At 41.0% G+C, this 26,125-nt stretch overlaps 1 protein-coding gene across 20 annotated transcripts in view; it reads right to left on the bottom strand.

Moving 5' to 3' along the window:
• STK33 (serine/threonine kinase 33) overlaps positions 1-26,125 on the bottom strand; it is a 97,620-nt gene that overhangs the window by 13,028 nt on the left and 58,467 nt on the right. For all 20 annotated transcript variants that reach the window (XM_084854844.1, XM_084854935.1, XM_084854860.1 and 17 more), the window contains 6 exons: positions 24,062-24,166; positions 22,547-22,685; positions 19,222-19,310; positions 17,703-17,787; positions 11,858-11,933; positions 4,944-5,056 (listed from right to left, as the gene is read on the bottom strand). In XM_084854844.1, coding sequence (XP_084710970.1) covers positions 4,944-5,056; positions 11,858-11,933; positions 17,703-17,787; positions 19,222-19,310; positions 22,547-22,685; positions 24,062-24,166 — 607 coding nt within the window. The remainder of the gene's footprint in view (positions 1-4,943; positions 5,057-11,857; positions 11,934-17,702; positions 17,788-19,221; positions 19,311-22,546; positions 22,686-24,061; positions 24,167-26,125) is intronic.

Raw genomic sequence — 26,125 nt, 5'->3', positions numbered from 1 at the left:
CCCAGCCAATTAACCCACGAGGGTACCTTTGAATTGATCAATCGAAAACCCTAGCTGGAAGAATGGCCAAATCCTGAAGCATCTCCAACTCCCAGACAGATCAAGCACTAAGTTAGCACCCTTAATGATACCTTCTGTTTTTAATATTGTGCTATGCCACTGTGAATATACAGTCAGGGCCAGAAATACTGGAACAAGGGTAACTGTTTTGGCAGTTGGCCTCTGTACACCACCACATTGAAGTTGGAAGGAAACACACCCAGATGGGAGTGAAATCAGGACTTTCAGCTGTAATTCAAGGGGCTTGACAAAAGTGGGGCACTAACCAGTCAGGAAGTACAGCCAGTGGCATGCACACACACCCATCGTTGGTGGCTCATAAGTAATGGAACGAATGGCTGACATGCAGCTGCATGGCCAGGTGTGGCCTGTTTCCTGGGTACCCCATGACCAATCAAGCAGATAAAAGGCCTGGAGTTGGTTCTGAGTGTTACATGTGCGTTTGGTAGCTGTTCAAAGGAACTCCCCACCCAACATGAGGTCCAAAGAGGTGTCCATGTGAGTGAAGAAGGCCATCATTAGGCTGAGGAAACAAAATAAACCCATCAGTGAGATAGCAAAAACATTGGGAGTGGCCAACACAACAGTTTGTAACTTCCTGAAAAAGAAGGAATTAACTGGCAAGCTCAGCAACAGCAAAAGGCCTGGAAGACCACGGAAGACAACTAAGGTGGATGACCACAGAATTCTGCTCATGGTGAAGAGGAACCCTTTCACAACATCTAGCCAGGTCAAGAACGCTCTTGTGGAGGTAGGCATGTCATTGTCAACATCTACAGTCAAGAGACGGCTTCATGAATGTAAATACAGAGGCTTCACAACAAGGTGCAAACCACTGGTAATGCTCAAGAACAGAAAGGCCAGATTTCACCACAGATTTTCATCACCAGCAAACATCTAAAAAGCCTGCCCAGTTCTGGAATAAGATGCTTTGGACTGATGAAACCAAGATTAACTTGTCCCAAAATGATGGGAAAAGTATGGAGAAGGAAAGGAACTGCTCATGATCCAAAGCATACCACATCATCTGTCAAACATGGTGGAGGCAGTGTTATGGCATGGGCATGTATGGCTGCCAATGGAGCTGGGTCACTGGTGTTTATTGATGACCTGACTGCTGATAAAAGCAGCAGGATGAATTCTGAAGTATATAGGGCTATACTTTCTGCTCAGATTCAGCCAAATGCTGCCCAACTGATAGGATGCTGCTTCATACTGCAGATGGATAATGACCCAAAACATAGAGCAAAAGCTACCCCAGAGTTTCTCAAGGCAAATAAGTGGGATGTTCTTCAATGGCCAAGTCAGTGACCTGATCTCAACCCAATAGAGCACGTTTTTCACTTACTGAAGACCGAAGGCAGAAAGACCCACAAACAAGCAGCAGCTGAAGGTAGCTGCAGTAAAGGCCTGGCAAAGCATCTTGAGGGAGGAAACTCAGCATTTGGTCATGTCCATGGGTTCCAGACTTCAGGCAGTCATTGACTGCAAAGGATTTTCATCCAGGTATTAAAGGTGATCCTTAAGCTTGAAATGATGTTGATTTGTTCTATTACTTATGAGCCACCAATGATGTGTGTGTGTGTATGCCACTGGCTGTACTTCCTGAATGGTTAGTGCCCCACTTTTGTCAAACCCCTTGAATTACAGCTGAAAGTCCTGACTTTGCTCCCATCTGGGTGTGTTTTCCTTTCAGCTTCAATGTGGTAGTGTACAGAGGCCAACTGCCAGAACAGTTATCCTTGTTCCAATATTTCTGGCCCTGACTGTATACAGTAGCTAGATGTTAAACTATTTTAGGGGCAGGAAACTTCCCGAAGTCTTCCATTCAGTTGTCAGAACCAAAGTATGGTTCCATTTGTTTTAAACCATCATGAGTACAGCCTCTGAGCCATCTTAGTTCACATTGTTTCAAACTGCCTTGACATTTGGGCAGTCAATGTTCTTTCTTTGTTTTAATAACGCTCCCTGTGACTCTTTCCCAGCCTGCTTCTCCACTCTACTTTGGTGCCTACCCCATGTTTCCCCATGTTTACCCCATCATGGCCTGCTCCAGTTGGACTCCCCACCCCCAGCTAACTGCCATCCATGGCCCTGTGGGGAAGAAGAAAGAGCGAGGGAGCAGGCAAAGGGAACATCAGGGCCTGCTCCAGTTGGACTGCCCCTCCTTTGGGAGATGAGAGGGGGGAATAGGGCCATCCCACCAGCTCTGCTGACAGTCCACCTAATTCTTTTTTCTCCTCTCCCCATTGCCTTTTCCTTGTGTATTGTGTCTTCTTTAGATTGTAAGCCTGCAGGAAGGATCTGTCTTCTTTGTTCATTGATTGTAAGCCGCTCTGGGAGCCTTTTTTGGCAGGATAAAAAATACAATAAATAAATAAATAAATGTTTCCAGGGCTTGAGTCTCCCGCTTTCCTGCCTCATTTCCCCAGATAGACCCATTGCTTTGTATATCCAGAGAGAGAGAAAGCTTTACCTCCTGGTAAATCACCCTACTGAGACTATAGCCAGGTTCGACACATACTGCAGCACAAACTGTGAGCTCTGTCCAGCCATTTTGGTACCTTGTAGGGGACTGTAACTCAGCTATGCGTGAGTTGTCCCTTCTCAGTCCAAAGATGGAATTGTTCCCACAGAGAGCGTTAAACAGTATTATTTATTACATCTCTATACCTCCCAATAGCCAAAGCTGTAGGAAGCAGCTACCTAAAAGCCTCAAGCTGAACAAACAGTCTTCGAATTGTACTGAGAATTCTAAGGAGAAGCCCGTGTTAGCAGAACTCTCCACTAAATTTATTTTTAACCAAAATTGTGGTGGCTCCAGGGTCTCTAATAATAACTTAGCCTTCGTTTGGTCTCTCCATCATCATCCATACATCAGCCTTTCTTCTAGATGTCTGTGGACAACATAGCGTAGCCCGTTGTCAGCAAGGCCAGATGGGTTTATTACCCCAGTTTTGAATTTGGAACTAAAGCAAGAAACCCAAGGGTAGTCTGGGCTCATAGCATTTTCCTAATTCCTGGCAACCAACCAGGAAGTGAAGTCCTTTTGGGTTCCCCTTGCTCTGAAGTCAGGTAACTGTAGCTGCTCTGCTCTATTGCTTTTCCTCTCCTCCTAAATCTATCCTTTCCAATCCCGAGGTCCACCATTTTCACCAGCACTTGAGCTTCCTTGGTGGTATAACCTCCCAATCTCCTTCTCTGCCATTTCCATAGCACCACCTTCCTCTTATTTGGTAAACACTAATTTTCCCAGTCTTCATCTTTCTCTATCTTTTCTGGTAGGCCCATTAGAACTAATATTGTTCCAACTAATAATGTGCTAGGGGGTGAACAAGCCATTTTTCTCTTCTGTAATGAATGTGCATGTGTATGTTTTGGGAACACAGATCTGTAAAAAATGTCTAGATTTTTGGACTTTGAATGAGTGTTTAAGTTAATTTCCCCATTTTAGAACTAGCTGATCCCCATTTTAGTAAGAGCATAATGCATAAAGCTGCTGTGTGCACATCACACCTCTATTTAACCCCCCCTTTAGAAACCTGTTGGTCATTACATTATTATCATCATCATCATCATTAAACACTGTTTACATCTCCTCCACCACCACTACCACCACATGTGTATATAGATCTGCCAATCTGAGGTTGACATTTCATGCATCTGGTGACGTGGACAGGATCCAAGAAAGTTCATGTTAGCATAAATTTGTTAGTCTTCAAGGTGTCAATAGATTCTTTGTTATCTTTGCTGCAACAGATTAACACAGCTAACCCTCTGGAAATTAAATTGATTTGACAACTCTCTCAAAATAGACTCAGGGTGTCTTAACAACAGGGATTAAAACATATAAAAATTTAAAACAATTTAAAAGAGCTAAAACCAATTAGCAATAAAATACCAGAACTCGATAAAACAATAAATTAAGAAGCCCCATCATATGCAGTCAAATGCCTGGGAGTAAAGTCTTAACCCGGTGCTGAAAAGATGAGAAGGGTGGCACCAGGCAGATCTCACTGGGGATATCATTCCACAATCAGGGAGCCACCAGCAAAAAGGCCCTCTCCCTTGTTGCCATCCTCCAAACCTCCCTCAAACAAGGCACTTGGAGGAGAGCCTCATATGTTGATCATAGTGTATGGGTAGGTTTATACCAGGAGAGGCACTCCATCAGGTATTGCAGTCCTCAGCTGTGTAAGGCTTTATAGGTTAAAACTAGCACCTTGAATTCGGCTTGGAAACGTACAGGCAGCCAGTGCAAGTGAGCCAGGATCAGTGTTATATGTTCAGACCTTCTGATTTCCACTCTCAATCTGGCTCTCGCATTTTGCACAAGCTTCAATTTCCAAACAGTCTTCAAAGGCAATCCTATGTAGAGTACACTGCAGTAATCTTACTTGGAGGTTACCAGATCATAGTCTACTGAAGCTAAGTTATCCCTGTCCAGATAGAGGCATAGCTGAGCCTCTCTGTGCCACTGAAGCCACCTCAGCCTCAAATGACAATGATGACTCCAGGAGAACCCCCAAGCTACAAACCTGCTACTTTAGGAGGAGTGCAACCCCTTCCAGAACAGGACACACACATCATGTGTCATTGTGAATAGGAACGTGCACCTTAACTCATAAACCTCGTTTCTGTAAGCTGTAACAGACACATTTCCCAGTTGCTTCTGAGTGTTTTAATCCTGCAGAGTATTATACCTCTAATGCTGTGAAGCTAATTCACAGCAACCATTTTGTGAATTTTCCTTAACATCAATTTTATATTTATGAGAAAACACATTACTTAATGTTACTAAAAAGGTCAAAATATTGCAATGATTTGCTGAATTTCATACTGGTACTGTTGTTGCTTGCTTTGCTGTATAGTTGTCTACTTACCAGCCTCACTGACTGATTCCCAGTTTGAATGTTTAAAATGAAGATCTCCTTTCTTTATAACTTCAAAAAGTTTTTCTTCGGAGCCTGCCATAAAAGGTGGCTCACCACATAATCTATTTTGGGAGGGAAAAAAAGGAAGTCTGCTTTATATTCTGATTCTGTAAATATATCCCTGCTTTCCTACCAATGTCTTTATGTGTAAGTTCTACATTTTCATTTTAGGGTAGCATTTTTCATGGTGTTGAATGATTCTGCTTGGGTAGCAAACTGCCCAGGCAGAACATCATCCATTGAGGAGCAGAATGTAATCCATAATCAATGAAACCAGAGCAAAGCAAAGCAAAGCATCCTGGGCTAGGATGAGCAGAGAAGTATCAACTGCTTACTCCTCATTCCTCGTAGTCAAATATGGCAAAAACAGTATGCAACAGACTGACCGAAATGTCTGTTATTGTGATTATCTAAGCCAGGATATCTAGGGCTCACAGTCAATCAGAAGACTGGGCTTGAACCTAATCAAGAGTGTGAGAAACCTTTGAAGGAACAAGAAAAAGTTCTACTGCTTCCTAAGCATCTACCCATATAGAAGGAGTTGGGTTCAAGTGCATACAGAGCTTCTGCATGACTGAGAATATGTTTTCTACCATACAGAAGCTTATGTTCTCCTTTCAAGCCCTGAGATCAGTGGATGAAGCATTGCTCTCAGTGCTGCAATTTTGGAACACCACCCCCAAGGAAGCTCAGCAAGACTTCACTACGTAGTTTCAAGCAGCAGGCAAAAGGATTTTTATGTTTAAAATGTATTTATCTTGTGCTTAGGTGTGCTTCCTACTCACCCCTCCCCTTCTCTCCTCACCTCGAGCAGTCAGCTTCGGTGTTCCTATCGGCTTATTATACCACAGTTTCCTATTAAACTAAGGTTTAATTGCTACCTACAGGCCAGGATAAGAAACCATGGCTCATTCTCAGCCTGGTAAACCATGGTTTATTGGACCAAGACTATAATGGCCAAACCAGGCTGGAGATTCCTCATATTGAAAATAGTTCTCCTAGTTGTGCTGCTGTAGGTCCTTGCTTGTACTGGGCTGTAAACATAAAAAAGCGCAGTAGTGTGCATGGCACAACACAAAGGGAAAGAATCATATTGGTTCAAAAACAATGACAGCAAGGCAAGATAATCTTGGGAGCAACTACAACAAGTCTCATTTCCCAGCCTCCTCCAAACAAGTTCCAGAAGAGTTTAGAGAAAGGAGGAACTCCTAGAACAAAACCTCCAAACATAGTGATACACAAATTCTGTAACTGTTCCTTAAAGCAGAGAGAAAATGGTTTTTAGAGAATTCTCTTTGTTGGTTTCCCCCCAAAATGAGGGAAGAGTACCCCTCAGTAAGAACACAACAACATAAGGTCTATCTAGTCCAGCATTCAGTTCCCACAGTGGCCAATCATATGCCTATAAGATGCCCACAGCAGGGAACTACCCATCATGGAGTGATATTTTTATTGTATAGCTATGAAAAATATGATGATGTATTTGGGTATCAGATTCATACTTCATGCTTTGTTTACATCTGAGTGTGCATTCAGAATGATTTTAAAATAATATAAAACATCCAGATGCAAATGAAACTGATTAGCAGACCACCTTTATCATTCTGAAGGACTCTTCATGTCCTGAATGGCTTCAAGCCCACTCTTTTGACTGCCTGAAATATAGCCCCACTGAGGTCAGATCTAACCTGAGTCGTGAACATACTATGGGTGACCATGACAGGAAGGTCAGAACTATTCCACGGTTCCTGCCTAGTCTCTCTTCATCAGTCCCTTCCAGTTTCTGTCCTCCCTTGCATGCACCTCATCTTGCTAAAGACTGCCTCTTGGAATAACCACATCTATTCCAAGGTGATCTATGAACCAGTCTTTTTCCCAACTGGGCTTCAGTAATTGGAGTATTCCCACAAGCAACTAAACCCTAGATTTTCACTGGAGGATATCTCTCTAATGGGCACTCTCCTGATAATTAAAAATCAGAAAGTATACCTATTTGTCCGTATTTTAACAAAAAATTAAGGGCCTAAAGCAGGGATGAAGAATCTGCGGCTCTCCAGATGTTGATGGACTTCAGCTCCCATCAGCCCCAGCCAATGATCAGGGATGACAGGAGTTATAATTCAACAACATCTGGTGGGCCACAGGTTCCCCACCACTGGTTTAAAGGAATTCACAGTTTGTAACGTGAACACAAAGTCTCATATAACAAAAAAAGTGAATTGATCGCAAACAACAATTGAACAGAAGCATTAGGTCAGATTCACCAAATAAATTATTTGGTATTAATTTTAAGTTTATGTCTGTTCTCAAAGCAAAGAAGTAGCTTTTGAAAATGTTGTCACCTATGTCTGATGAATGCTGTCACTTTAAATCAGAATATAGAATCATTACTGTCAGACTTACTTAACTTTGTTCTTAATGAAAGGCCACAAGTATTTTAGCAATTTATTTTCAAATCACTGTACTTAATATGCATTTCAAAGACTTTTCTCAGATATCTTTCTCTTTTTCTCAACTGCTCAACTACAGGAAATTCAAATTCACAGCAGATACACTGGAAGTATGATTGTGCTGAATATCCTCCCATTTTCAGGTCAAAAATAATTACCTAAAAATATTTCCTGAAAATACTTTTTACAATTAGAATAGTCACCTTATTTGATCCATATTTTGTATGACTGTTTCCTTTCTATCTGCTGGTGCAACAGCACCATTTTTAAATGCCCATTACTGCTTCTCTCCACTTCCTGGATGGATCACATAAGTGATTCCAGCCAACTGCAGATCATGTAGTGCAGTGGTGAACAACCCTTTTTCTGTTGAGGGCTGCACTCCCTCATGAGTCATCGTTGGTGGTGGGCAAGGCCAAAGCTAGCAGTGGGGAGGGCCAGCGCCAAAAGTGAGTGGGGGTCACCCCTTTTTTTCTTTCTCTTTCTGCCACTTCCTTTTTCTTTCTCTCCCTGTTCCTTCTTGCCCAACGGGACAGATTGCTCATGCCAGAGGTCTGAATTAATCGCATGCAAAGGGATGCTGAAATTAGGCTGATGGCCATATGAAATTAGGCTACGGGCTGCATGTGGCCCAAAGCCGCAGGTAGTGCGCACTCCTGATGTAGTGAAATGTCACAGTGCTCCCTAGCCAATCAGATTTGGCTATATTATTATGAAACTGAGATTCATAATATGAAGTCAGTTGAGAATGAGGGCAATCCTTCCTGAATATGTCACATAGATGATCTCAGGCAATTGGGGATCAACAAAATAATTGGGGATGACATCACCACACTATGTAGCAGCCACAATTCCGCTAAATGGGGGCAAACAAAAGCAACTAAGAGGACGCAAGAGAGGACAATGTAAATGAATAAGAAAGCATCTAACAGATTAACAGAAAAATCATAGAAAGTGGGTGGCATTATTTCAACCCTGCCAAAAATGTTCCTGAAAAACAGGGAGGGTTATTTTTTCCAGCCCTTTTGGAGCCATGGTTGCTTTTCAGGATGTAGTGATAAAAATATTGACCAGAGATAATGCTAGGTTAGGCCTGTAGAACTTGTGATCTGCCAAGCCAAACACAGCCCTCTGGGAGCTCAATAAAAAAGTAATTGCTTGTCGTTTTACTGGTCCATGTTAAAATAGAAATGGAATACAAACTGCAGCTATGTTCCTTTAAAAAGTACCATAGTGTCATTATCCTATCATACAAAGGCATCACATGAAATTCAACATACATGAAAATGAATTCATATCCAGTCTTATGGCTTGGATTTTCTAGGAAGGGTCAAGATCAAGCCTATTGTGACAGATATACACTTGTTAGGAGAAGGCATGCCATCTGCACTATTGCTAGAAGGTTAATGCAGAGGCATCAAGAGCTACAACAACTGTCAGCTAGCAATGGCAACATTAAACATTCACTTAGAAAGAATGGCTCAGAAGTCTGTCCAACAATGGTGGGGTAGGCTGGTTATGAAAACTGCATGAAAATTAAAAGAATATCTTATACATCTCTTGAATATCATTTCCAAATATAATAAAAGGGGTGTGAACTCTATTCTATTAACTCTTAGACAGTATGTTTGATTTTTTTTTACTGTCAGTTGGATGAGGGGCAATATAATGTAACATTGTTATAATACTATTGTGATTATAAAATGCTAATTTAAAATATTTATATGTTAATTAAAGTATAATGTCAAGAGTCCTGAGCTGTGACTACAATCAGCACAATTCACTGTTCTCTGTTTTACCAGGCCTGTGAATTGTGCAGATTGCAGAAACAGCATAGAATTCGTATTGGCGAATCAAGTGATTCAGTTTCCCCAGCCCAATTTAAAATACATACAACTCTACTATATTGTGCAAATATGACTTCTTCAGTGGCAACATTAATACTGTAAAGTATGGCCATAAAACTGGAACTGCCTCAGCATTAAAAAGTTTGCAGAACACAGCATGTTCCACACATTTTTAAAAAGAGGAAATAAAACTGTGCATTGTACGTTACGGTATGCAGAAAAACTAGAGTGGATTGAGTTGGAGAAACAATGGTTGGGGGAGTTGCTCATCCCCCACTCCATCAGCTTAGGTGGGAGGACACTTGTTCTGACAGTGCATGTTCTTCCCCTTTTCCTCTGCTTGCACTTGGCCAGAGCAGAAATGGCCCTGCTGTTGTTGCTAGTCAGCCTTTTATCAGAGCCCAACACTGCTGGGAAGAACCTAGCTACATGGGGGGGGGGGCAGGCATACCCCCATTCCCCTCTCACGTTTGGACCAAGGTGGTACTCTTTGCCAAGAACAGCTGGTGAGAGAATGAGGCTGCATTCCACTAGGCACACTGTGACCTATTGCGGTATAGTCAATCCTCCTCTCTCCTTAGAAGAGCCATCTACGTCAAGTACAAGCAAAGGAAAAACTAAGTTGTGTTCCATCAGATACTTTTCCCCACATCAAAGAAGCTCTATTTGTCACCATTGGACCTTTTGCTTGATTGCTTAATTGAAAAGTATCACTAAGGGAAAATTATTATAAAATGTTGGTCCAAATACCAAATTTAGGTGTGTTGTTGTTTTTACAAATGTTTGAGTCATCTGCATGCATGATTACTGGTTTTATTTTATTTGCTTAATTAAAATATTTGCTGTCTCTTATACATAAACAAATGTATAAAACAGTAAATTATTGGGTATATAAAACACAAATATTTGTAATATACTGGACACGCTGGGTTGGATCTAGATTTAGTCATTCTTAGAACTGATCCATTGAAAACAATGGGACTCAATTTTAGGGTTGTGCAGGGATCCCCCCAACCTGCTTTGGAGGTCAATTCCGAGCTTCCAAATCAGTCCTGACCCGCCTTGGGCCAATCCAGAGCTGGGCCAAACCACATCAAAGCATGATCTGGATACTCAAAGCACTGCCCCCCGCCCAGGCATGCGAACCCTGCATCCCCCAGCCATCCAGTCACGCAAGCCCCCTGCTCCTACTTACCTGGACCCGTGGGGAGCGCCCACAGCCACCACCATCTTGCAGGGAGTCACCATGTTCTTTTAAACTGGAGACTCTTCTTCTTCCGGTAAGTAAATGGTACACAGATTGCTGCCGTGAAGGGGCCATCTATGCAATATCACAGGCATAAATGGGCCATTTATGCCTGTAATATTGCATGGATGGCCCCTTCAAGGCAGTAATCTATGCACCATTTACTTACCGGAAGAAGAAGCATTGCCATGGCGACTCCCTCCGAGAAGGCAATGGCTGTGGCGCTCTTCGTGAGTCTAAGTAAAGAGCAGGGGTATCGCACACCTGGGTGGGTGGCTGCCCGTATCAGGCCAAAGTGGCCTGAAGTGCTTTGGGAGTGGTCCAACCCGCTTCAAGGTGCTCCCAACCTGCTCCAGAACCAGATGGGTTCAGCCCAAATCACCCTGATCTGCTATGGGATTCGGGCCAAAGTGGTGCACAGCCCTACTTAATTTAGCGCTGAAATCAATGGAAGTTAAGTTAATCTGACTAACTTAAATTCCATTGATTTTAATGGATCTACTCTAAGTATGGCTAAGTCTGAATCCAACCCAGTGTATCAAACTGTGCAGTACAATGAGCTGACAGTATAAACAAATGGTTTGAGCAATAACATCAATGGAAAATGGTTTCCATTACTGTCAGATTTAAGCTATCATTAATAGAAAGAATAGATTATTTATTTATTTATTTATTTATTATTAAATTTATTAATCGCCCATCTGGCTGGTCACCCAGCCACTCTGGGCGATGTACAACATACAATAAAAACTGTTTAAAACAATAAAATTCTACAATAAAAACATTTTTTAAAATACCCTAACACACCCCAAATGCCTGCCTGCCTTATTTTCCATCAAGGAAAAGTTGTCAAGAATATTTTGACCCATAGCATCAGCTGGACATATACATTCTAAAGCTGTGATCGTAAGAACACTTACTTGAGAGTGTCTAGAGCTGAGGTGTATTGAAAAGAATAATTATTATTTATTATTTATTACATTTATTAATCGCCCATCTGGCTGGTCACCTAGCCACTCTGGGCGATGTACAACAAAACAGTTAAAACAATAAAATTCTACATTAAAAACATCATAAAAAATACCCTAACCCACCCCGAATGCCTGCCTGAACAACCACGTTTTTATTGCACGGCGGAAGCTCATTAAAGAATAATCATTCCTGTTACAAAGGAGTCAAGGAAAACAATCGAAGCAATGAAAAATGCCAGCTAGCAAGTAGCTAAACCAAGCATCAACTTTCAATTAAAAAATAATAATGCATAGTTACCTTCTTTAGGAGGGAAATTTTCATTTTATATAAACGTTACAAGCTACTTACAGCATATACATAATGACACCTATGCTCCAAACATCACACTGTTGGCTATAGTCATGTGCACTTATCACTTCTGGGGCTGCCAACCAAGCAGAAAAAATAATATCAATAATACAAAAAAACCTTTTAAATGCTTAAAACAAAGCACGTGCTGATGAGAATTACTTTATTCCTCCCCGAAGCAAAAAGAAAAGCAGCAGATGTTGAGATTAATAATGCACAGCCCTTAACAATTCATGCTGATGTGTCCTCACTTTGATCATTTAGGAATGATGACATTGTGACTAACTAATTGTGTTATTGGGTGGGCGGGTTCTAGCTGTAAACTGTGAAAACATTGTTTATAAAATTCTGATTGCAAATCCTTCATGACACCACATAAACACATTTCCATTTGGAAAACAAGTGTAGTGCATAAGGTTATGTACTGGATTTAAAGACAAGAAGGGCTTCTGTAAATATCCATCTAAGACAAATCCTAAGAAGTACATCAATTTAAAAAAATAAATAAGCTTTCAGAAAAGAAAAAAGGGCTTCAAATTGTCTGACTTGCTTTATATATTTATGCACATCCTAGGTTAAAAATGTACACATTAAAAAGTATTTACTAATCACTGGCCTGGTTGTTAAGATGAGATATGCATGAGCCCTTCACCTGCACACACAGCCACTTCACTCCTGCCTTCGTATGAGCCACAATGTTCATTTAAGCCTGCTAGGCCCAAGGAACCGCTGGATTCTGCAGGTTCTAGAGCAGCCATAATGGATTAGTATGGATGTCTGTTGTGGAAAAATCCAGCTTCATGTAAGCTGATTGGGGTTTTGCTGAATCTTAATTGTCAACTAAAGCTAGACCCTTGCAGTGTGGTTGATAGTGAGGTTCTAATAACTCACTTCAACTAGGGATGGCCTAACAAGCTCCACAATAGGTTCACAGAAAATGCAGAATCATAAACATTACTGGAATGTTTGGAAGAATGTGTATATGGGCTGATGTGTCGCATGCCAAGATGACCTGTGCAAAACTCTGTAGAAAACCAGAGTTCTAGTTACACTTCTCCCTATATATGCCTTGCGTAGGTTCATGCAATTGAGGAAACAGACGTAAAAGATGGGGGAGGAGGCATAATCTGGGATACTTTTCGATAATTTGTGTTTCCTCTCCCCTTTTATGGCTTGATTGGAGACAACTGGAACCTATCCCTCAGTGCACTGACTGGCTCTGATGGAGGTGAGAGGATCTGTGACCCACTGTGTTGGATTGATAGGCAGGAATTTTAATTCTCAGTTGGAATTAAAAGGTTAGAGTTGCTCTAATTGATTACTTTGTCACGTATTGATTGCTTTGTCAATGCCATTCTTAAGCCATTTATATTTTTGTTGTTTTACTTATTGCTTCCCTATGCCATTTTCTAATTATTCTCAATCATTAATAATAATACAATTATATATTATCTTCTATATGAAGATCACATTGTTTTCAGTCCTTATCAATAAACTAACTGATGTGTTTCAATTAAAATGTTGAGACTGGTCTTTTACACTGGTTATGCTTTACCTTCTGACCTGCTAAGTCACAAAGTGCAACTTCAAACTCAAATTAGACCACCAAATTAACAGTCTCTAGTTACCTATAGTTTCCCATTTCATACCAACCATGAAACTATGATTCAGTACAAGCCAGGATCTTAATCCAACTTCAAACCATGATTTAAGATCTTTGCTCATTCCAAAGCTGGTACAAGACTATTACTAGCTGAAGAGAATTGTTAGGACTACATTATCAACCACAATGCAAAGGCCTAACTTCAGCTGATAATTAAGATTCAGCAAAACTCCAAGCAGCTTACACAGAGCTGTATTTTTCCACAGTAGCCATCCATATTCATCCATCATGGCTGCTCTAGAACCTGCAGAATCCAGTTGTTTCTTGGGCCTAGCAGGGCCAATGTTTAATTGTGGCTCAAGCAATGGGAGGAGCGAAGGGACTATGTGTATGGAGGGGAATGTTCGGGTATATCAATGATCGCTCAAACGCAACCACAGAATATTGATGTCACCTAATTTATAACAACTGCTTTGGGATTAAGTTAGCTATGCTTAATCTGCTTCACTGTGGTACTGCAGGTCAGGGATTTGTTCAAAATTTCAGTCCCCATTTGTCCAATTTGGCTGCAAAAGAAATTTCCCCCAGGGAGAAGGGAAAAGTAAATGCTTCTTGCATTTATACTTCATCCTTTTTGGCACTTGAGCAAATTAACATTGTCTTAGCAGGTGTTACATGATTGCCTTGACTGCTAAATCTTTAGTATATGTAAGAGCTAACAGAATCCTTGCTTTCAGTACATTCAGCTCTTGCTTTGAAGTAATTAAGCAATGGCTAAGATACCATAAGACCTAATTTTGAAATGCTATTATAATATCCCAGTTCTTTCCCAATCCCTGATAAACAATCATCAGCCATCAATCAATCTTTGTTTTAAACCGTGGTTCATAACAAGGCAGGAAAGATGCTGTCCAGTGTCAAATACAGGTCAACAACACAGCTTATCACACAATACTGAATTTTAGAGCAAAACATTTCAATAACAACAAACTGCATTCAGCTTCGAAAAGTCTTCTCTAATTTTTCAACCCATCAATGCAAAGATAGGCTTTTATATGTCATATAATTGTCCTAGTTGTCATATAGTAATACTTTAGCTATTTCTTTCTGAAATCTTATTCTAGCTAGCAGGTGAGGAATGGAGTGGGCAATAGAACAGATATTGGACTAAGCGTTCTGTGTAGCAGAAATGCAGAGAATCTGTTTATATGAGATTTTAGTATATCTATTTTCAAGGATCACAGTAAACATGGCTTAGAACTAGAATGTGTAAATGCTCAGTGCAATGTATAGCTTGTCAGATCACAGAAGTAGCTTTCCATTCCATTCTTGATTTGATAAAATGCAGCCAAGGGAAAAATAAAGATGCCTGAAGAACTGCCATATCCTGTTGCCTAATCAAATCTTCAGTTCTGGTTTCTGAAGTGACTGTAGTTTTTTTTTTAAAAAAATATATAAACAACCCATACTCATATTATTTTCTAATATTTACATCACAATTTGATGCGTGTTTACTCTGGGCATAATGGGTGTTACCTCTATGGGACATAAGTGGGTTTAGGAATGCAGCCTAAATGTACAAAGAATTTCTGGAAAGAGGTATCTCAACTGACTGTTCAAAAATACATTTTTTTACAATCTAGAGCCATGCTTTCTTAGTTGTGCAATCCAATAATTAATAATAGATTAATTCTAGCAATAATAATAGGCTTCACTCCAGCCTCTGCACCGAAGAAGGATGCTAAATTACAAGGAGAAAGGACTGAAAGTATGCTTAGAAAACTGTTTTGTACCATTTTCATTTGGGTCAGGTTATCATGACCCCAAATTTCAGCCTCAAATACTAGCTGAAAGAACTTTTGCCTGAAATATTTTTATGGTTAATAGACTGTTTCCTCTCCATTGAACGACGCGTAGGAGGGCCTCCAAAGTTATTGCAGTTTGCAGCCTATTGACTAGGGGGTGGGCAGGAGATGAGCAATGTTCTGAAAATGGGCCCCTAGATATTTGAAAGACATTGGCTGAAATCATAAGCACACTTACTAGGAGTAAGTCTCAGTGAAATCAGTGGGACTTACTTCTGAATAAACATGTTTAAGATTGGGCTATTAATCTGTTCAATATTAAGGCTACTCAGCATCCATTTATAACAACGGGGGTTTTCCCCCAAATGCCACAACTTTCTCCTCCACCTGCATAGGACCACATTGTCCTTATAACACCAGTACTGAAACTTTTATGTTCTAAAAAGACCTTGGAAAGTGCTATTAACTATACAGTAGATATAATTATTCATACAGAGACTGAATAGAAGGGGTGCTCACTGGCAGCCTTGACAAACATTCTGCTAAACTGGGTGAGGATGAGTCAGCTCTCCTTTCAAGCCCACCCTCACTCTCAAATGTTCTAATAAGTCAAAGACTATACCCATCCATACCAGTATGAAATAATTTTGCCAATAACTAATCTTGATTAACTGAATCAAAGGCTGCAGAGAAGTCTATGAAAATGGAATATATGTGTTTTGGGGGTATATCCCAACCTATGTGAGTAAAAATCCATTTGCATAAGGAGGCTTTCCTGCCCCCCTCCTCCACACAGCAAACCCCTGCACTCCCCTCAGAAGCATTTCTTGAGGGTTGAAGGACTCTCAGAAAAAGCCTAGGATGTGGCTCTGGAGGTTGCAGTGGGAGGGAGGAATTATCCAAACTTGGGCAGAGGCAGCCTGTGTAACTGAGACATTGCTCACACAAGCTGTCTCCCCCTGATCTGGTTTGGTCCCTCCTTTCCACTGCAGCTCTCCATGCCACGTGTCAGACCTTTCATGAATGTCTCAGGAAAGGCTTTAGAGGGTTGCAAAGGGAAGAAGGGGAGCAGGAAAGCCTTCTTGCACAAGCAGACTTCCACTTGCATAGCATTGGATACAACCCTTTGAGTTCAGCAGTCTATTTAGAAATAAAGTGGTCAAACATGAAGCACTCTATGATGTTACTTCTCACCGCCCTAAAACCTTCTTGCTCTTCAGTCAGCAATTCACAATATTCAAACCAATTTTCCAATTTGTTTAACAAATAGCACTAGTATAGTGAGTCCACTCAAGGTATATTTTCCTGATTTAATGGGGGGAAGATTAGGATTGAAAGGATGGTTGAATCTTCTTGATATGCAAAATAAACTAATTAGTAGCTGACTGAAGCTTTAAGAAGCTCTCTATTGGCATAGATATTTTAAACTGTGAAAAGTTGCATTTCTTGCAAGTTATGAAATACTGAAGCATTGGTAAGCAATGGGCAAGACTAGGAGATTGTGTGTGTGTGTGTGTGTGCGTGTATGTATACACATACATATACACATTTATTTATTTATTTATTTCTATACCTCCCAATAGCCGAAGCTCTCTGGGAGGTTCACAAAAATTAAAACCACAGAGTGCAGCATAAAGCAATATAAAATATGAAAGCTTATAACTACAATATAACAATACAACCAGAATAAAACCTAGCAGCAATGCAGAGATTTAAAATACAGATTTAAAACTCCAGAGCTAAAAGATTAGGAAGCTAAAATGCTACAATACTGGGAGAATAAAAAGGTCTTCACCTGGCGTCAGAAGGAGTATAATGTAGGTAGGTGCCAGGCAAACCTCTCTAAGGAGCTCAGCCGGGGTGCCACAGCAGAAAAGTCCCTCTTCCTGGTAGCCACCCGCCTCACTTCCTTTGACGGGGGCTACTGGAGAAGGACCCCTGAGGATGATCTTAGGGTCTGGGCAGGCACATATGGGAGGACGCAGTCCTTCAGATAATCTGGCCCCAAGCCGTTTAGGGCTTTGAATGTTAATACCAGCACTGTGAATCTGGCCCAGAAATGGACTGGCAGATGGAAAAGCACTGGTGTAATGTGATCTCATTGGCCAGTCCCCTGCCTTATTTTGGACTAGCTGAAGTTTCCAGACCATTTTCAAAGGCAGCCCCTCGTATAACGCATTGCAGCAATCCAGACAAGAAGTTATCAGAGCATGGATACCTGTAGCTAGGCTATCTCTGTCCACATGAGGGCGTAGTTAGTATATCAGCCTAAGCTGATAAAAAGTGCTCCATGCCACTGAGTTCACCTGTGCCTCAAGTGACAACAGGCACATACCTAAATAAACGGACACCATCTATTCACTGCCTGTGAGCTACAAAATAACATTTAATTGATGAGACTGAATGGGAGTGATATCATATGAAGCACTGAACTTACCCATGTAGATAGGAGTCCCACAGGTAGACTGGAACATGCTTTCACTTCCTCCCATCTTTTGTACAGCTAAGCCAAAATCAGTCACCTACAGGAAACAGAACTCAACTGCTTTGAAAATTCCCTGATGATACGTAGCTGGAGCTCTTTTATTCATCGTAAGAGTTCATTGTTCTTAGCAAAACCACTTGAGTGAGAGCTAAAAGAATTTGATTAGATTTCTCAATCACATGTAGAACAGTGCATCTTAAGCAGAGAAAGCTCTTCACCAATCCTCCTATAAATATTCAGAGACTACTTTTAAACAACTTTAACCCTTACTTTGCAAACTGCACTAGTATTTGAGCATACATGAAGTGAGAAGGTTATTTGTAAGATTCAGGATAAGCAGATTCAGATTGATTTTTTTTTTTAGGGCTTGCATCAAAACTAATATAAAACATAAAAAATCTATTAAAAAAGCAAATGTTTTAATTAGGTTCCATTTTCATTATGTTTATTATGAGATCTTTAGGGGCAGAAAAATGGGGCACGGTAGATGCTAGTTGGGAAGCTCTGAGCAAGACAGATGGAATGCATGCGTGAACTGTCCCCAAGAGGAGCTTCGATTCATAGGAACAGAGGAAGCTGCCTTATGCTGAGTCAGACCATGGGTCCATGTAGCCTTGTGTTATTGACACTGACCGGCAGCAGCTCTCCAGGGTTTCAGGCAGGAGTTTTTTCTGCTCTACCTGGAGATGTCGGGGATCAAACATGGCACCTTCTGCATGCAAAGCAAGTGCTCCACCACTGAGCCACAACCCCATTCATGCACTACACTGGTTGAGGCAAAATGCATTTTATCATAGCATGCTGCGTTATTTACCACAGATAGTACCTCAGCAGTTCAGTTCTGTGTCAGCATGCACGTTATAAAATCCTCACAGCCATTTTATAATGGCTATAAAAATGGTAAGTAAGGACGATGTAATATATAATTTAGCAACCATCAAGAGCCAATTATTTCCATACAAATAAATGAGTGTAAGTTCTTGATACATTTAATGCGTTTAGGTAGTAAATACTTATAATACCCAAAGTCGACAAAGTAGAGAGTAGCTGATATGTAAAACATCGTATGTTTTTCAAAATTGCTAAAATGTTTAAATTAAATTGTCAGTGTACATAATTCATATTAATTATGACTCCCTCAGCTTATGGTTGCTAATGGCTTGGAACTATATCCAAAAGGTGTAAGAAGAAGAATAAGGTATACTTTTAGAAACATTTCTTTTTAAAATTATGTATAAGTATACTATTCTTCTTTCAACAAGCCATTTCACCAATAGCACTTGACTCCTACATATTTGTGAATTGTTCCTATGTCAGCCCCTTTCTTTTTGGCTTGATTACACCATTACACCTCAGTTTAAAAGCTACTAATAGTAATTTACTAGGAAACTTGACTTTTGATACCTGGATCTAAAAAACACACAACCAAAAGTAAAGTGTTGAAGTAAAGTGTTGCAATTTCTGGGCTTACCTTTATATTTAATTTCATTTCATTTTCTTCATCAATGTCACTGCTTTTAACTAAAATGTTTTCCAATTTCAAATCTCTATGAACAATATCTGTCAAGATGGAGAACAAAAAGCAAAAGTGTTATTTATCAACTGCGTTGAAAATATTCTGACAGAAATGTTTTAAACCCTTTTGATTGAGTAATTTATGAGCTCCACTTTCAGTGCCTTTTATCCTACATTAATGCACATAAGCAGACTCTGTATTCTTTCTTTTACAGAAAAAGCCTTGTCTGTACATTCCATACCAGGATCAAACTAAACTCATTCTTCTAATAAAGTGAAAAAAGAGAAATCTGCATAGATTTTATGACACTGAAGATGTTTTGTCACATGATTTACTTTAAAAGCCCCAATACACTAAATGAAAACATTCAGCTCGTTTCCTGTGTTCAGAAGGACACAGCATAAGGATCAACAGAAGCAGAGATGAGCAAATCTTTCTTGTTTTGTTCCATGTCACATTTACACTTATTCAGTTCAGGTTCACTGTAGTGCCCCCACAGTTCCGCTTTGCTGTCTTCCACCAACTCATGATTTTTCTCTTTTTTATATAAAAACAACAATCACCGTAGTATTTAATCACATGTTTATATGTGTTTATCTCTCTGTGCAGCATGGTGGAGAGGACTGGGCTCCATATCACTGCCCAGTGAAAGCATGAGCTACCCCCTCACACTCTCTCTCTCTCTCTCTGGGTAGTGCAGCAGGAAGGATCAATCCTCACCGCCATGGTGCCCAGAGGATCAGCGCAGGTACAGTATAGATATGCTCACTCACTTGCACTCTCCCTTCTGTAAGGCACAGTGGTGAGGATTGGGCCCAGAGAGACCAATCCTTCATACGGCACCATCCAGGGAGAGAAGCAGGGGCTATCTGCATGATATGACAGCCGACCGTGGGTTATTTAACGCAGTGAGGCTGTGGCACGAGTGGGACTCATGTGTCCACAATTCTGAATATGCAATCCCCACTTGGGGGTTGTTGTGTCATGTGAACCTGGCAAACATGGGTTATGCAAGAGTTAAACAACGGGAACCCCATGTCTGTTTTAGGGTTATACGAGGCTCGCATAGCCCACTCTCAACAGGGTCGCATGACACAACAACCCCCCAGTGGGGGGTTGCACATGCAACCTGACAAGCCATGGCGTATTGTCCAAACCCAGTCAGAGAGTGAGCAAGCAGAGATGGTGGCTGCTTCTGTAAGCAGCAGCTGCAGCCTCCTCTTGTTTATTTGAACCTCCACTGCTGGGCCTACTCCTCCCTGCTGCACCAGAGACAGGGGAGGCAGAAGTGATGGCTACTCCTCTGGACAGCCACGGCATCCACTCACTCAGGATGGCCTTGGTGGGCTCAATCCTCCTGCTGCACTGTCCAAAAACAGAGGTCAAGAGAACAGGTAAAGCCTCCCAGAAGGAGAGGGGAGAAAAGTGTATGGAATCAGCAGCAGCCACTTCTTACCATCAATCTTTCCTATCATGCCCCTGCCTCCCGCCACAAGAGGTAGAGGGCAAGTGAGCAAAAGGAGGCAGAGACTGCCTCACTCACCTGTGCTCTCCCTTTGGGGGATGCAGCAGTGGAGACTCAGCCCAGTGGTCCTAATCATCCCTGTCATGCCACCAAGAAGATGAGTACAGGTGAGCGAGAGGGGGGAGGTGCCTGTTCCTTGAAGCAACAGTTACTGCCTCTGTACTCTCTCCCTCTCTCTTACACACACACACACAGCAGAACTGCAAGGAGTATCAGGCAGGTGATGGTTGCAAACGATGGTCACTGGTGCATGATTTTAGATATAGGCAGGGCCAGCCCAAGACATTTTGCTGCCTGAATCATAGCAGCAAATGCCCCCATCCTGAACCACACAAGTCAAGGTGAATAGTATCCAAAGCCAGGCAAGTTATTTTGGCACCTGAGGTAGAAAATCCCATAAGCCCCTCCCCGCATCCCCGGCAATAAAAATACAGTAATAATAAATGAAATAACATAACAATTTACTGCCCCTTCATAGAACCCAACATCTGCTGCCTGAGGCCGTCGCCTCACTCTGCTTAATGGTAGGGCCAGCCCTGCATATAGGACGATGCATTTTAAAACAAAGCAGCCAGAAACAGGAGTGGAAATTGCAAAAGCTATACACAGCCATCAGATTCCAGCATTCCTGTCCATCGGTAAGTACAAGAGGCTGGAAAAGGTCATTCTGAGGTGAAATCCAATTGTGGAGGAATTTGCCAGCATCCCTAAATAAAAAGTTCCCTTTACCATGTTTTTCTAACCAAGGAGTGTAGAGGAAAGCTTTATGTCATAACCCCAAAGAAGGGATGATAGAGTGTGTGCAGTACAGTTAATATTGATACAGATGAGCTGCTAACCTCTGTTAAGAGGGAAGAGGACTGTGAGGAGAAAGCATGCATTTCTACACAGCAGGCTCCTCATTTCCTAACCTTAGTTATCAGGGAGTCAGCAGTACATTTGTGCCAATCCAAAATGTCACAGTACAGGAAAAAGGATACATTATGCTGTTTTCTAAATTAATTTTATCACATTATGTGTAAAATAATAAGCTACTACTTAAGATGAACTAAAACATTTTTGAAAACTGTGGCTAAGTTCCAAAGAACCACTTCAGGCACACATAAGGGATTTCCTGTTTTGTTTTTGTTTTCCAGTAGCAGTTCTTTGCATTGCATTAGAGGTAACTTCTGTAGCTCTGACATTTGGGGGAAGGTGAAATGGAGGGCCTGCTTCTGGAAAGAAGGTCTCAGAGGCCAACTATATAGGTAAACCTTGCTGAACAGTCTTTTGGATCAGGGCCTATATCTATAGCAGCCTTCCCCAACCTGGTGCCCTCCTGATTTGTTGAACTTCAACCTCCATCTGTCCCAGCCCAAAGGACCAATGATCAGGAAAGCTGGAAGTTATAGTCCAAAGCATCCATATAGTCCAAAACATGGGGAAGGCTGATCTACAGCAATGAACAGATGGCAAAGATTATTTCAGATTATTTAAAGTATTCAACTTCTGCTTCCTTTCTCTCATGGAATGAGCTTTTCCTTATTTCCTGAAAGGTTACAGCTGTAATGAACTACATAATAATAATTAGAAAAAATAGTTTTAAAAATACAGAAGAAACAAAATAGTAATGACCTTTTAATTGTTAAACAAGGAAGACTATAACATTTTTTAAAAGAATATTGGCTTTCAGTTAATAAGGCCACAATACGAAATAAGTTATACATACAAAAATGGTGAATATCATTAAATACAATAGAGAATTAACACCCTTACCTTTCCTGTGAAGATACGCTATTGCCGATGCAAGACTCTGAATTATGTGTCGTGTCTCATTCTCTGTAAATTGACCTTTTCTTTGAAGAATCTCTTTAAGTTCTCCATCCTCACACAACTCCATTACAAGGTACATGCGCTAACATTAATAACAATTATATATATATATATATATATATATATTATTTATACTTTATTTTTTATAAAGCATTCAAGAATTAATAGTTATTTTTAACTTAAAATGCCAAGAATCTGAAGAACATTTAGGGGAGGGGATGCAAACATTGCAAACATTACTTCTTACAAAGATTGAATAATACAATGATCACAGATCTTCATGTTTCGACTGGCCAACTGTCACCCTCATTAACAGAACCGTTACAACTTCACTCAAAAAGTTAAAATGTGAAGTGCAATTTATACTGGTTGTAAGTGGTTCTTCAAAAAGCAAAGACTCATTTCAGATTAAATGACACCCTAATTCTAAAGATATTCACCCAATGTGGGAGGATTCTACCACTAAGTGAGCTCCAAACCACAGACATAGTTACCCCACCTTCAGTATCTTCTGCATCCCTGCAGCCCATTCATTTGGGAAAAAAGACCGGGTCCCTCCACTGAAATGAATGAGGACACCCGCAGAAGTGCAATCTCCATGGGGGCACCTCAGCATATAGAGCAGTTTGTGGCCCTTTGGAAGTTTGGGCCTACAACTCCCATCAGCCAATGGTGAGGGATGATGGGAGTGGTAGACCAAAACATCTGGAGGACCACAAGTTGCCCATCCTGATATAGAGAACTCTGAATTTAGTTAGTTAGTTAGTTAGTTAGTTAGTTAGTTAGTTAATTTCTACACCGCCCAATAGCCGAAGCTCTCTGGGCGGGTCACACACAAAAAAGAATTGGGGAGCCAGTGTGGGAATTCCACTGAAATCAATGGATATTTCTTTCAAGTAACCAATTACTGTTCCAAAATACCTCAGGCACCTCAAATGGAACTCCCACGCGAGTGAGGGCTTCCCAATCACTCCAATACTAGGAATGCTACCGAAGTTAACAAGGAAGCCCTGGCACATAGAGGTGCTGCATATGGAAGCCAATGCTGATTCGTGGCCAACAAATTTAATAATAGTCTGACACTCATCCAGGCAGTATTTGCAGAAAGCTAATAATACTTCTACCTCATTTCCAGAATATACATGCTAATACTACTCCCAGGAAATATCTCAAGAAATAGATATAAATGCTGTAAAAATAATAGTTCCCATGAGACAGATATAGTACCAAGGAAAAAATGGATGACACCACATGACAGAGAGGAAAGTTTTTATCCCAGCAGTGGCTGCATCATTCTCAGATGACCCCCAAGGGGGGGGGGGGGTCAGCACCCCTCACACCCTATAAAGCCCCATCTCTGCTTTATAGGAATTAATCAGCAACCCATCTGCCATCATCACATCTTGCTTGACCCTTAGTGTGAATAGCATTGTGGGAGTAATATTTAGGAAATCTTACTTTTGGTGTCTCAAATACTTCTTCAAGATATATTATATGCTCATGGTTTACTCTTTTTAGGATGCTCACTTCCCGTTCAAGTAGTTTTACAGCAGAACTTCCAGCCTTAAAGAGTGAGAAAAATATATTTCTTATACATTTGAGTATTAATTACATAGTTTCTTGTTAAGCAGGTTCTTTTTAAATATAACTCAGGTGCTTGAAAGTCAGGTTCCATAACCTCAGTCTTATCAGACACTACACAGGCTCAGATCAGGAGCAGTGTGGTAAAGCACTTGTTCTCTACTCCCTGTGCCACCAGGGTCATTGGCTGGAGGAAGGAACTGCTAACAGTTCCATATAGAATGTCAGCATTACTGTCCAGAATCCTCCTGAAAAATGGGCTTACAGAGCCAATCTCATGCCCCTGTATTCCATAAAGCTCTCCGATTTGCTGACCTCCCTCAATCCCAGCAACTTGTTGAGGGAAACCACTAGGCCATCCCTCTGCATTTCCAGACACCCCGACCACCTGCCTATTCCAGGTAACTGCCAGCACTCCGCTTATAATATACTGATTTCATTCTGTAGAACTACTGTAATTTTCTAGTTTGTTAACAGTAGCTTAAGGTTTTGGTTCATCATTATTCTTCCTTGCACAAACATGCATCCACAGGCAGCAGATTACCATAGATCATAATAGAGCCTTGTCCCACCCCCTTGTGGTGTATGCACACTTGGCTTTTGTCAAATGTACCAACTCCATTGCTGTTCCAGAACCAGTAACATGGTCCCGGACTAGGAGGCTCCATACAACCCTCCACACAAGGTGTTCTTGTATCCAGCATTGTTCACTGGAGGCACAGGAGGCCTCAGTGGCACAGAGCACCTTTTCTCAGCTTAAGCTGATATACCAACTACATCCTTACCTGGACAGAGTTGCCTAACTTCAGTTAACCATGCTCTGGTAACCTCTCATCTGGATTACTGCAATGCATTATACGTGGGGCTGCATTTGAAAACAGTCCAAAAACGTCAGCTGGTCCAATATAGGGCAGCAAGATTGTTAATGGGGACTAGTTGATGTGAACGTATTATGCCGGTGCTTTGTGATCTGCACTGGCTTCCAGTCTGTTTCTGGGCTGAATTCAATGAGCTGGTATTAATTTTCAAAGCCCTAAATGGCTTGGGACCAGGTTTCCTGAAGGACCTCCTCTTCCCATATATACTTGACTGGACCCTAAGATTGCCCTCAGAGGCCCTCCTCCAGGTATCCCCACAAAATTAACTGAGATGGGTGGCTACTAAGGAGAGGGCGGCTTCAGTTGTGGCACCCCAGTTATGGAATACCCTCCCCAGAAAGGTTAATCTGGTGCCTACATTGTGGTCTTTTTGACACCAGGTGAAGACCTTTTTATTTTCCCAGGCTTTTTAAGTTCTTCAGTTTTTATTGTTTTAACTCTGTTATTGTATTTTTAAATCTTTATAGTGGTGGTGGTTTTTACAGTATTTTAAAATACTGTAATTTTAAAACTCTTAAATGTTTTATATTATGTTTTACCATGCTGCTGTATTTTATGGTTTAACTGTTGTGAACTGCCCAGAGAGCTTTGACTATTGGGCAGTACTTCTCCAATAGCCCTTGCCAAAGGAACTGAGGTGGGTGGCTATCAGGAAGAGGGCCCTTTCTGCTGTGGCACCCTGGCTGTGGAATAAGCCCACTAGAGAGGTTTGCCTGGTGCCCATGTTGTACTCCTTTTGGCACCTTTTTATTTTCCCAGCATTTTAGCATTTTAGTATTTTAGGCTCTTAGCTCGGCTGTTTTAAATCTGTATTTTAAATCTCTTCATTGTTGCTAGGTTTTACTCTGGTTGCACTTTTATATTGTAGTTTTAAGTTTTATATTTTATATTGTTCTACACTGTACCTTGAGGTTTTAATTTTTGTGAACCATCCAGGGAGCTTTGGTTATGGGGCAGTATAGAAATGTAATAAATAAATAAATGTAGAAATATAGATACATAAAAAATAAATAAAAATAAAAAAGGCAAGGAGAAGCCTTCCATTACAAGAGTTCAGAAACTG

Source organism: Heloderma suspectum, chromosome 1 (assembly GCF_057233095.1).
Source record: "Heloderma suspectum isolate Gila_16-S chromosome 1, 16-S_ref, whole genome shotgun sequence".
Lineage (NCBI taxonomy): Eukaryota > Metazoa > Chordata > Lepidosauria > Squamata > Helodermatidae > Heloderma > Heloderma suspectum.
The sequence above is the reverse complement of the archived record's forward strand: the minus strand, read 5'-3'. Positions and strand labels throughout refer to the sequence as shown.